General features: G+C 43.7%; 1 protein-coding gene across 1 annotated transcript; it reads right to left on the bottom strand.

Moving 5' to 3' along the window:
• LOC133410612 (uncharacterized) lies at positions 1 to 10,506 on the bottom strand. Its single transcript, XM_061692005.1, is given in 7 exon segments — positions 1 to 795; positions 797 to 860; positions 1,075 to 1,245; positions 5,050 to 5,338; positions 5,420 to 5,499; positions 9,318 to 10,130; positions 10,343 to 10,506. Coding segments are annotated over 7 exon segments (2,334 nt in total). The 3' UTR covers positions 1 to 42.
• Positions 10,507 to 13,084: the final 2,578 nt, after the last annotated feature.

The following is a 13,084-nucleotide window of genomic DNA, read 5'->3' as shown; positions in this document are numbered from 1 at the left end:
AATGAAACATTCAGGTAAAACATCAGCACATCACCACTCTGTCTACAGTATGTTGGCCTCACGGGAGGCAGGCTGCAGAATCCGAAGAGTGACAATGTGCTTAACAGCTTTTCTAAACCAGGGGTAAAAAAGGGCGTATATTAAGGGGTTCACACACGAGTTGAGATCATACAAACAAAGAACAAATTTTGTCAATGAACCAAAATTCTCATTATCAGCCACCAGACTGACAATGTAGTATGGACAGAAACACACCAGAAAGACAAGAACGAGAACACCAAGAGTCATGGCCGCCTTCAACTCGGATGACTTTGCTCTGAAAGGGGCAGAATGTTGTAATTTGAGGCATTTAACATGAGCGCGCATGGCTCGCGCCTGAGAAACAGCGACCACAAACACTCTCATGTACAGCACGAAGATGATGCTGAGAGGAAGGACAAAGCTTACGACGAGGTCCAGAATGCCTGCGTAAACCTCAAAACCGATCACACACTCTCCGCGGCACGAGTTGTACATTCCAGGATGAACCAATTGGTCCTTTAAAAGGATGGCACAGTGTAGAAGAGCAGCCACCCAAGAGAGACAAACACAAAATTGAATTCTTTTCACAGTGACTTTGACGTTATAATGCAGAGGATGACAAATAGCCACGTAACGGTCGGCCGATATCAGCACCATGTTTCCGACCGAGGAGGATGCTGCGGTGAAAGTCGTGTAACTCCACAGAGAACAGGCAATGTCACCGAGAAACCAGCAGGATGTGCTCATGTAGATCTCACCTGGCATCGCCATCCAAGCCCACCAGCAAGTCTGAGACGGCGAGGGAGAGGAGGAGGAGGTTGGTGGGGGTGTGGAGCTGCCTGAAAAACAATTGTGACACACATGACATGCTGTTCAAAGCACTTTCCAGACAAATATGAGGAGGCACAATATGTCATTCAAAACACTCTAATACTACAACACAATCACTGTTGTTTCCTTGAGAGAAATGAGGCAATAATATACATTAACAGCCTGGGAGCAACCTTGCAAAGCGGCTCAAACACATGAGGGTTAGCGAAAAAGAACATGTGCCTGAAGTGGGAGATTGAGATGATGACAAGCAGGTTGAGCAGCACAGTGAGGATGCAGACGATGGGCTGTAGGACTCTCAAAAGAACACCTTCAGACCAATCAGACGAGGGCTTCCCACAGGAAGTGTTGGCCAGATGTGGAAAACAGAGATCCCATTGGTCCATGGAAAAGCTAGCGCTCAGACAGCCTTCTGTCTAAACCTCTCTGTTGTCCGTCTCATTTATGTGTTTCTAGTACCGCCCCCAAGCAAATGTGATTGGGTCAAAGTTGTCAAAGAAAGACGTCATGGTGAGCAGCATACACCAGACTCCACTATCAACAGTGACATGAAGGCATATTTCGTCTTCCATCAACCTATAAATCTTCATTCATCTTCCGTTCTGCTTATCCTCAATTGGGTCGCAGGCGTGCTGGAGCCTAGCTCAGCTATCTTCGGGCGAGGGGCGGGGTACACCCTGAACTGGTCGCCAGTCAATCGCAGGGCACATAGAAACACAACCAGTCGCACCTACGGACAATGTAGAGTCTTCAATTAACCGACCCTGCGTATTTTTGGGATGTGGGAGGAAACCGGAGTACCCGGAGAGACCCCACGCAGGCACGGGAAGAACATGCAAACTCCACACAGGTGGGGACCGGGATTTGAACTCTGGTCCTCAGAACTGTGAGGCAGATGTGCTAACCAGTCAGGCGCCGTGCCGCCACATAAATGTTTTTATTCTCAAATTGTTGTCGGACCAAAAGCCAACAAGAAGGCCCGCCTGAGGTTTGGGATTAGGCCTGGTACACACAAAAATATTTTTTGACCTTACACATAAAGATCATAAATCTGGCACTTAACAGTTTTGGTCGTATTGTGTGTGGTGTGGTCCGATAATATCAGCACAGAACACCAAATACTGTACATGATTCTTTTCAAATGCCGAATTCGAAATCAGGCGAGATCAAACGTAAACTCACAAAACCGAAGAAGAAGAAACACTTCCGGCTTTGCGCCAATGTTTCCCGAACGTTCCTGAAGGATGTAAGGTTATAAAATGGGAACCCAATTTTATCCCCCTCCCCCCAAAAAGAAAAATAACATCGGGTAACACATGCTTATTTTTATTGACAGGCGTTTCCTTTTCCTGACTCAGGGTGCTTCTTGATTGGCTATATTCCGTTTCACGTAACAATTCGCAGCGTCATGACGCGGGAGAAGTTGTCAATATTGAACATGTTCATTACTTAAGATTGTCGGCCTGACCTGTTTCAGACCCTAAAATCGGGACGGATTAACTCTTAACACACATCAGACTTGAGGACAATCTTATACGATAATCTTCTAAGATTTAAGATTGTCTGCTGTTTGACGTGCTTGGTCGGGAAGGGGCAAAATCGGCACAAAAACAAGCCAATCTGGTCTTTGTGTAAAGGGCCTTAAGGTTACGTTAGGTTGGGGTTAGGAGTTTGGGTCCTGCCACATGGGTCCGGTCATGCATGTCATATACCAGTGGGAACCAAGGGTAGGATTCAGATTTTTGTGTGCGTTTGACTTGGGATATATCTTTACACTTAGATTTAGGGCTGAGGCCTGGTACACAGGAGTTGCGCCACCTGGTGGGTTAGCTGCCTGGGCTCTTAGCCTGCTGGTTCGTGCACTCTCCCCAAATATCAGACACACGGGAAAGTTAACTGTTTATTTACCATAACCACAGCTGCACACGTTATTGAGCCAGTAGCTGACAAAGACACTTGAGCACATAGCGTACGAGTGAACGTACAGTATTTGATTGACAGGTGAAGGGCTGTCTACAGCGTCGTCATTGGACACACCCACGCAGTCCTGCACCTCGAGGACGAGCCTTGTTTTTCATGATTTCAGAGCATTATCTTACAGACATGGTGATATGTTTATTGATTCAAATTTGGCAGGCTTTTGAAAACCAATCTTCTGTAGTGTGTCAAATTTTCGAGAGATTTGTTTGGCCTCTTTGGTGTATCTTTACGTAGCCTAGTCGTTTTATCGACATCTGCCTGTATTCAATACCTCGGGAAAATTTAATTCATTCAATACAAAAACCTTTTGTCATTTATTATTGTCAAGTAACAGAACGAAACAAAAATGCATGAATGCTGATATGTAAAGTTGTGCTCATACGTTTACATACCGAGCAGAATTTGTGAAATACTAGTCTTATTTTTTTTAAAATATGACTGAACAAGGACCATTAATGAATTTCTTTCTTGGTTTTTTTTGTTTTTTTTGTAATGATTGAGCTTTCCTGAAATACATTACAGCTTAACTTGAATCCCATTAAAAAATAAATAAATGTGTTTTGCGGATCTTTCATGTTTTCTTTAAAGAATGGTACACATCTTAAAAATTCTACTCGGGTAATGAAACTTATGAGCACAACTGTGTCATGTTTGCTTGAGTACTAAATAAAACTAGGGATGGATTAAAAATAAAATAGAAAATTGTGGGTGTGCTAAACAAAGTTTGCTAAACGTTAGGGAGTCTGGGCTTTGTTTCACCAAATTTTACAAAGAGTTACGATGCGGTGGAGTGGCTGTGATCTTCGGCGCATGGATGCAACACCGCAGGGAGAAGCGAGCCGGAGTGGAGGTCAAGTTTCGGAAGAAAGGATTCCGAATGCCGCTCCCATCGATTCACCTCGCAAATCTACAGCTCTCTACCCGATAAAATGGATGAGCTTCATCTTCTCACAAAGACCAGAAAAGACTTTGGACGTTCCGCCGCCCTGTGCTTCACAGAGACATGCTATGTGAACGCGTCCCGATGGGGCCGCAATCCTTGCGGGCTTCCAACTACGTCGAGCGGACCGCGTCACAGAGCTATTGGGGAAAACAAAAGGTGGAGGACTATTCTTCTTTATCAACGAAAAATGGTCTCCCGACGTCTCGGAGCTCAACACACACTGCAGCCCGGACTTGGATTCGCTGTGTTTGAACTGTAAGCCCTTCTACTCCCCATGCGGCTGTCTACGTTCCTCCCCTGCTTTAATTCTCTCTCTGAGGCCCTAAATATGGCAAAATGAATTAGCAGAGCAGAAGTGGCATTTAATGGATGGATTGAACATTTTTATTTCAAAACATGCAATACAAAATAAACAAAAATGAAAAATATTCTGCCAGTTCAAAGAGTTAGTAGCCCTTTCCCATGACCTAAGATACCTGTACATTATCCATCAAGAACTGACGAATTACATACGTACAGTACATACATACACTAATATATGCATAATCTCCACATGTATACTCCAAAATACCTTTACATATATATCACATACACTACAAGCACTAATATTTGTTTATTCATTCAGTTCCATTTATGAATGGTCCTTATTGTGCTTTTGTGTAGGGTGGGTAATGACATAGTGAGTGCTTGTAATTAGTCAACACAATATTGCAAATATGGTACAACGATGAAACAATATCCAGTGTGGAGTGTTTTACTGTCTAGTAAAGGAGCTCTGCAAAGAACTGTATGACAGTAAAGTGATTAAAAAAAAGGAACATTCAGGTAAAACATAACCATTCTGTCATATTGCAGTCACACATCAACAGGATTTTGTCAGCCTTTCAAACATGAGACCAAATTGAGTCTACAGAACGTTGGCCTCACAGGAGGCAGGCTGCAGAATCCGAAGAGTGACAATGTGCTTAACAGCTTTTCTAAACCAGGGGTAAAAAAGGGCGTATATTAAGGGGTTCACACACGAGTTGAGATCATACAAATAAAGAACAAATTTCGTCAATGAACCAAAATTCTCTTTATCAGCCACCAGACTGACAATGTAGTACGGACAGAAACACACCAGAAAGACAAGAACGAGAACACCAAGAGTCATGGCCGCCTTCAACTCGGATGACTTTGCTCTGAAAGGGGCAGAATGTTGTAATTTGAGGCATTTAACATGAGCGCGCATGGCTCGCGCCTGAGAAACAGCGACCACAAACACTCTCATGTACAGCAAGAAGATGATGCTGAGAGGAAGGACAAAGTTTACGACGAGGTCCAGAATGCCTGCGTAAACCTCAAAACCGATCACGCACTCTCCGCGGCACGAGTTGTACATTCCAGGATGAACCAGTTGGTCCTTTAAAAGGATGCAGCAGTGTAGAAGAGCAGCCACCCAAGAGAGACAAACACAAGATCGAATTCTTTTCACAGTGACTTTGACGTTATAATGCAGAGGATGACAAATAGCCACGTAACGGTCGGCCGATATCAGCACCATGTTTCCGACCGAGGAGGATTCTGCGGTGAAAGTCATGTAAATCCACAGAGAACAGGCAATGTCACCGAGAAACCAGCAGGATGTGCTCGTGTAGATCTCACCTGGCATCGCCATCAAGCCCACCAGCAAGTCTGAGACGGCGAGGGAGAGGAGGAGGAGGTTGGTGGGGGTGTGGAGCTGCCTGAAAAACAATTGTGACACACGACATGCTGTTCAAAGCACTTTCCAGACAAATATGAGGAGGCACAATATGTCATTCAAAACACTCTAATACTACAATACAATCACTGTTGTTTCCTTGAGGGAAATGAGGCAATAATAAACATTAACAGCCTGGGAGCAACCTTGCAAAGCGGCTCAAACACATGAGGGTTAGCGAAAAAGAACATGTGCCTGAAGTGGGAGATTGAGATGATGACAAGCAGGTTGAGCAGCACAGTGAGGATGCAGACGATGGGCTGCAGGACTCTCAAAAGAACACCTTCAGACCAATCAGACGAGGGCTTCCCACAGGAAGTGTTGGCCAGCTGTGGAAAACAGAGATCCCATTGGTCCATGGAAAAGCTAGCGCTCAGACAGCCTTCTGTCTAAACCTCTCTGTTGTCTGTCTCATTTATGTGTTTCTAGTACCGCCCCCAAGCAAATGTGATTGGGTCAAAGTTGTCAAAGAAAGACGTCATGGTGAGCAGCATACACCAGACTCCACTATCAACAGTGACATGAAGGCATATTTCGTCTTCCATCAACCATAAATGTTTCGTTCGTTCATCTTCCGTTCTGCTTATCCTCAATTGGGTCCCAGGTGTGCTGGAGCCTAGCTCAGCTATCTTCGGGCGAGGGGCGGGGTACACCCGGAACTGGTCGCCAGCCAATCGCAGGGCACATACAAACAAACAACCAGTCGTACCTACGGGCAATTTAGTCTTCACTGAACCTACCCTGTATGTTTTTGGGATGTGGGAGGAAACCGGAGTACCCGGAGAAACCCCACGCAGGCACGGGAAGAACATGCAATCTCCACACAGGTGGGGCCGGGATTTGAACTCTGGTCCTCAGAACTGTGAGGCAGATGTGCTAACCAGTCAGGCGCCGGGCCGCTACATAAATGTTTTTATTCTCAAATTGTTGTCGGACCAAAAGTCAACAAGAAGGCCCGCCTGAGGTTTGGGATTAGGCCTGGTACACACATAAAGATTTTTTGACCTTACACATAAAGATCATAAATCTGGCACTTAACAGTTTTGGTCGTATTGTGTGTGGTGTGGTCCGATAATATCAACACAGAACACCACATACTGTACATGATTCTTTTCAAATGCCGAATTTGAAATCAGGCGAGATCACACGTAAACTCACAAAACCGAAGAAGAAGAAACACTTCCGGCTTTGCGCCAATGTTTCCCGAACGTTCCTGAAGGATGTAAGGTTATAAAATGGGAACCCAATTTTATCCCCCCCCCCCCAAAAAAAAAATAACATCGGGTAACACATGCTTATTTTTATTGACAGGCGTTTCCTTTTCCTGACTCAGGGTGCTTCTTGATTGGCTATATTCCGTTTCACGTAACAATTCGCAGCGTCATGACGCGGGAGAAATTGTCAATATTGAACATGTTCATTACTTAAGATTGTCGGCCTGACCTGTTTCAGACCCTAAAATCGGGACGGATTAACTCTTAACACACATCAGACTTGAGGACAATCTTATACGATAATCTTCTAAGATTTAAGATTGTCTGCTGTTTGACGTGCTTGGTCGGGAAGGGGCAAAATCGGCACAAAAACAGGCCAATCTGGTCTTTGTGGAAAGGGCCTTAAGGTTACGTTAGGTTGGGGTTAGGAGTTTGGGTCCTGCCACATGGGTCCGGTCATGCATGTCATATACCAGTGGGAACCAAGGGTAGGGTTCAGATTTTTGTGTGCGTTTGACTTGGGATATATCTTTACACTTAGATTTAGGGCTGAGGCCTGGTACACAGGAGTTGCGCCACCTGGTGGGTTAGCTGCCTGGGCTCTTAGCCTGCTTGTTCGTGCACTCTCCCCAAATATCAGACACACGGGAAAGTTAACTGTTTATTTACCATAACCACAGCTGCACACGTTATTGAGCCAGTAGCTGACAAAGACACTTGAGCACATAGCGTACGAGTGAACGTACAGTATTTGATTGACAGGTGAAGGGCTGTCTACAGCGTCGTCATTGGACACACCCACGCAGTCCTGCACCCCGAGGACGAGCCTTGTTTTTCATGATTTCAGAGCATTATCTTACAGACATGGTGATATGTTTATTGATTCAAATTTGGCAGGCTTTTGAAAACCAATCTTCTGTAGTGTGTCAAATTTTCGAGAGATTTGTTTGGCCTCTTTGGTGTATCTTTACGGAGCCTAGTCGTTTTATCGACATCTGCCTGTATTCAATACCTCGGGAAAATTTAATTCATTCAATACAAAAACCTTTTGGCATTTATTATTGTCCAGTAACAGAACTAAACAAAAATGCATGAATGCTGATATGTAAAGTTGTGCTCATACGTTTACATACCCGAGCAGAATTTTTGAAATACTAGCCTTATTTTTTTTAAATATGACTGAACAAGGACCATTAATGAATTTCTTTCTTGTTTTTTTGTTTTTATTTTTTGTAATGATTGAGCTTTCCTGAAATACGTTACAGCTTAACTTGAATCCCATTAAAAAATAAATAAATGTGTTTTGCGGATCTTTCATGTTTTCTTTAAAGAATGGTACACATCTTAAAAATTCTGCTAGGGTAATGAAACTTATGAGCACAACTGTGTCATGTTTGCTTGAATACTAAATAAAACGAGGGATGGATTAAAAATAAAATAGAAAATTGTGGGTGTGCTAAACAAAGTTTGCTAAACGTTAGGGAGTCTAGGCTTTGTTTCACCAAATTTTACAAAGAGTTACGATGCGGTGGAGTGGCTGTGATCTTCGGCGCATGGAGGCGACACCGCAGGGAGAAGCGAGCCGGAGTGGAGGTCAAGTTTCGGAAGAAAGGATTCCGAATGCCGCTCCCATCGATTCACCTCGCAAATCTACAGCTCTCTACCCGATAAAATGGATGAGCTTCATCTTCTCACAAAGACCAGAAAAGACTTTGGACGTTCCGCCGCCCTGTGCTTCACAGAGACATGCTATGTGAACGCGTCCCGATGGGGCCGCAATCCTTGCGGGCTTCCAACTACGTCGAGCGGACCGCGTCACAGAGCTATTGGGGAAAACAAAAGGTGGAGGACTATTCTTCTTTATCAACGAAAAATGGTCTCCCGACGTCTCGGGAGCTCAACACACACTGCAGCCCGGACTTGGATTCGCTGTGTTTGAACTGTAAGCCCTTCTACTCCCCATGCGGCTGTCTACGTTCCTCCCCTGCTTGAATTCTCTCTCTGAGGCCCTAAATATGGCAAAATGAATTAGCAGAGCAGAAGTGGCATTTAATGGATGGATTGAACATTTTTATTTCGAAACATGCAATACAAAATTGACAAAAATGAAAAATATTCTGCCAGTTCAAAGAGTTAGTAGCCCTTTACCATGACCTAAGATACCTGAAAATTATCCATCAAGAACTGACGAATTACATACGTACAGAACATACATACACTAATATATGCATAATCTCCACATGTATACTCCAAAATACTTTTACATATATTTTACAATATAATATTTGTTTATTCATTCAGTTCCATTTATGAATGGTCCTTATTGTGCTTTTGTGTAGGGTGGTTAATGACATAGTGAGTGCTTATAATTAGTCAACACAATATTGCAAATATGGTACAACGATGAAACAATATACAGTGTGGAGTGTTTTACTGTCTAGTAAAGGAGCTCTGCAAAGAACTGTATGACAGTAAAGTGATTAAAAAAAAGACACATTCAGGTAAAACGTCACCACTCTGTCATATTGCAGTCACACATCAACAGGATTTTGTCAGCCTTTCAAACATGAGACCAAATTGAGTCTACAGAACGTTGGCCTCACAGGAGGCAGGCTGCAGAATCCGAAGAGTGACAATGTGCTTAACAGCTTTTCTAAACCAGGGGTAAAAAAGGGCGTATATTAAGGGGTTCAGACACGAGTTGACATCATACAAATAAAGAACAAATTTCGTCAATGAACCAAAATTCTCTTTATCAGCCACCAGACTGACAATGTAGTACGGACAGAAACACACCAGAAAGACAAGAACGAGAACACCAAGAGTCATGGCCGCCTTCAACTCGGATGACTTTGCTCTGAAAGGGGCAGAATGTTGTAATTTGAGGCATTTAACATGAGCGCGCATTGCTCGCGCCTGAGAAACAGCGACCACAAACACTCTCATGTACAGCACGAAGATGATGCTGAGAGGAAGGACAAAGTTTACGACGAGGTCCAGAATGCCTGCGTAAACCTCAAAACCGATCACGCACTCTCCGCGGCACGAGTTGTACATTCCAGGATGAACCAATTGGTCCTTTAAAAGGATGGCACAGTGTAGAAGAGCAGCCACCCAAGAGAGACAAACACAAGATCGAATTCTTTTCACAGTGACTTTGACGTTATAATGCAGAGGATGACAAATAGCCACGTAACGGTCGGCCGATATCAGCACCATGTTTCCGACCGAGGAGGATCCTGCGGTGAAAGTCGTGTAATTCCACAGAGAACAGGCAATGTCTCCGAGAAACCAGCAGGATGTGCTCATGTAGATCTCACCTGGCATCGCCACCAAGCCCACCAGCAAGTCTGAGACGGCGAGGGAGAGGAGGAGGAGGTTGGTGGGGGTGTGGAGCTGCCTGAAAAACAATTGTGACACACGACATGCTGTTCAAAGCACTTTCCAGACAAATATGAGGAGGCACAATATGTCATTCAAAACACTCTAAAACTGCAATAGAATCACTGTTGTTTCCTTGAGAGAAATGAGGCAATAATAAACATTAACAGCCTGGGAGCAACCTTGCAAAGCGGCTCAAACACATGAGGGTTAGCGAAAAAGAACATGTGCCTGAAGTGGGAGATTGAGATGATGACAAGCAGGTTGAGCAGCACAGTAAGGATGCAGACGATGGGCTGCAGGACTCTCAAAAGAACACCTTCAGACCAATCAGACGAGGGCTTCCCACAGGAAGTGTTGGCTAGATGTGGAAAGCAGAGATCCCATTGGTCCATGTTAAAGCTGGCGCTAAGACAGCCTTCTGTCTAAACCTCTCTGTTGGGCGTCTCATTTATGTGTTTCTAGTACCGCCCCCAAGCAAATGCGATTGGGTCAAAGTTGTCAAAGAAAGACGTCATGGTGAGCAGCATACAGCAGACTCTACTATCAACAGTGACATGAAGGCATATTTCGTTTTCCATCAACCATAAATGTTTCGTTCATTCATCTTCTGTTCTGCTTATCCTCAATTGGGTCCCAGGCGTGCTGGAGCCTTGCCCAGCTATCTTCGGGCGAGAGGCGGGGTACACGCTGAACTGGTCGCCAGCCAATCGCAGGACACATAGAAACAAACAACCATTCGCACCTCCGGGCAATTTAGAGACTTCAATTAACCGACCCTGCATGTTTTTGGGATGTGTGAGGCAGATGTGCTAACCAGTCAGGCGCCGTCCCGCCCCATTAATGTTTTTATTCTCAAATTGTTGTCGGACCAAAAGCCAACAAGAAGGCCCGCCTTAGGTTTGGGATTAGGCCTGGTACACACATAAAGATTTTTTGACCTTACACATAAAGATCATAAATCTGGCACTTAACAGTTTTGGTCGTATTGTGTGTGGTGTGGTCCGATAATATCAGAACAGAACACCAAATACTGTACATGATTCTTTTCAAATGCCGAATTCGAAATCAGGCGAGATCACACGTAAACTCACAAAACCGAAGAAGAAGAAACACTTCCGGCTTTGCGCCAATGTTTCCCGAACGTTCCTGAAGGATCTAAGGTTATAAAATGGGAACCCAATTTTATCCCCCCCAAAAATGTAGTACGGACAGAAACACACCAGAAAGACAAGAATGAGAACACCAAGAGTCGTGGTCGCCTTCAACTCGGATGACTTTGCTCTGAAAGGGGCAGAATCAGAGTCCCTGGAGAAAACCCACGCTGACACGGGGAGAACATGCAAACTCCACTCAGGCGAGGCCGGATCTGAACCCGGGACCCCAGAACTGTGAGGCAGATGTGCTAACCAGTTGGTCACCGTTCCACCTGTCTGTCTTTATTTTTGTGTCTGTCATAAACTCTTACATTGGTATGAAGACTAAAATAAAGGCTAAAAACCATCAGTGCAAGAGTGTATCCAACTGTTTCCCTTGTTAGCTGCTTCAATGTTGTCATAGACGTATTTAATTGCCAATTGACTTGACTGAAGTTCCACGAGGTGTAAGCTGAGGCTCGGAGTGGGAAGGAGCACATCAGACTTCTTCACATCGTGAAAGCCTCCTTTGCACAATATGATCTTATTCCAAGTGTTGCACTGAGGCGACTGGTCATTTACTTTAACAAAGTTGAGACACACTTTTGTATGCTGTCACCGTTGGGCACGAGCACGTCTTTATGCGCGTTCTTCGTTGTTTTTGTTTGTAGTTTTCGCCACTTTCTTCTTCGGGTTCGGCGGACTGTACGCATCGAAACTAGGAACCAAAATTTTTAAAGTTGAACGATTCCGGGAGAACCTGAATGTTCGTCCCTGTTCCAATCGGTTCTCGATTCTCGATGCCCAACCCTTCTAATGTCCCCCACCAACACAACCACACGCATGCGCGCACACACACACAGAAAAGTATTGGCACAGGTCAATTTGTCTTTGGTCTAAAACAAGGGTATTCAACTAAAATTTTAAAAGGTCCACATCGAGAAAATTTCTTGAAGCAAAGGTCCGAAAGACCCAGTGTGCATTTATTGTGATGTACATTTAAGTAGCTTGCCTCGTCATCTACATCTGCTTGTAATCAATACCTCAGTCAAATCCCAAAACCTTTTGGCATTTATTCAAGTAACACAGAACTAAACAAATACACGACTGCTGATATGTACAGTTGTGCTCATAAATTTACATACCCTGGCAGAATTTGTGAAGTATTGTTTTTTTTTTTTAAAATATGACTGAACAAGGACCATCTTTATTTTCTTTATGGCTGTTTAATTTCCTTGTGCTTTTCCGAAATGCGTGACAGTTTATTTTGAATCCCATTAAAAATAAAGTGAAATGTGTTTTGCCTGGTTCTTCATGTTTTCTTTAGAGAATTCTACACATCTTACAAATTCTGCCCAGGTAATCCAACATATGAGTACAATTGTATGTTCTGTCATTTAGTAAATAAAAGTAGGGCTGCAAATGTCAAAATGAAATAAAAAGAGAAAGTTAGACCTGTTCAAATAAAGTGCTTAACCTCAGAAAAATTAAATACTGTATTTTCATCTCCGCAATATCAACCGTTCATCACTCAGCCACTCGGCTCCACGGCTCTGGAACGCCCTCCCTCCTGATATTAGAACATGAACTCTTTATACTTTTTCAAAACTTCCTTGAAAACTCTCCTTTTTCGACAAGCCTTTTCACTGTGATTGCTGTTCTCATCGTTATTCTGATGTAATTTTATGTATTTTTTTTACTTTATATATATTTTTTATTTTATATCAGCTGTTTTGAGTGTCCTGCACAGTGACCTTGAGTGTCCTGAAAGGCGCCTTTAAATAAAATGTATTATTATTATTATTATTGTCATCCTGCTTTACACATTGTCCAGGTG

Source organism: Phycodurus eques, chromosome 12 (assembly GCF_024500275.1).
Source record: "Phycodurus eques isolate BA_2022a chromosome 12, UOR_Pequ_1.1, whole genome shotgun sequence".
In the NCBI taxonomy this organism is placed as follows: Eukaryota; Metazoa; Chordata; class Actinopteri; order Syngnathiformes; family Syngnathidae; genus Phycodurus; species Phycodurus eques.
This window is presented reverse-complemented; position numbering and strand designations above follow the sequence as displayed.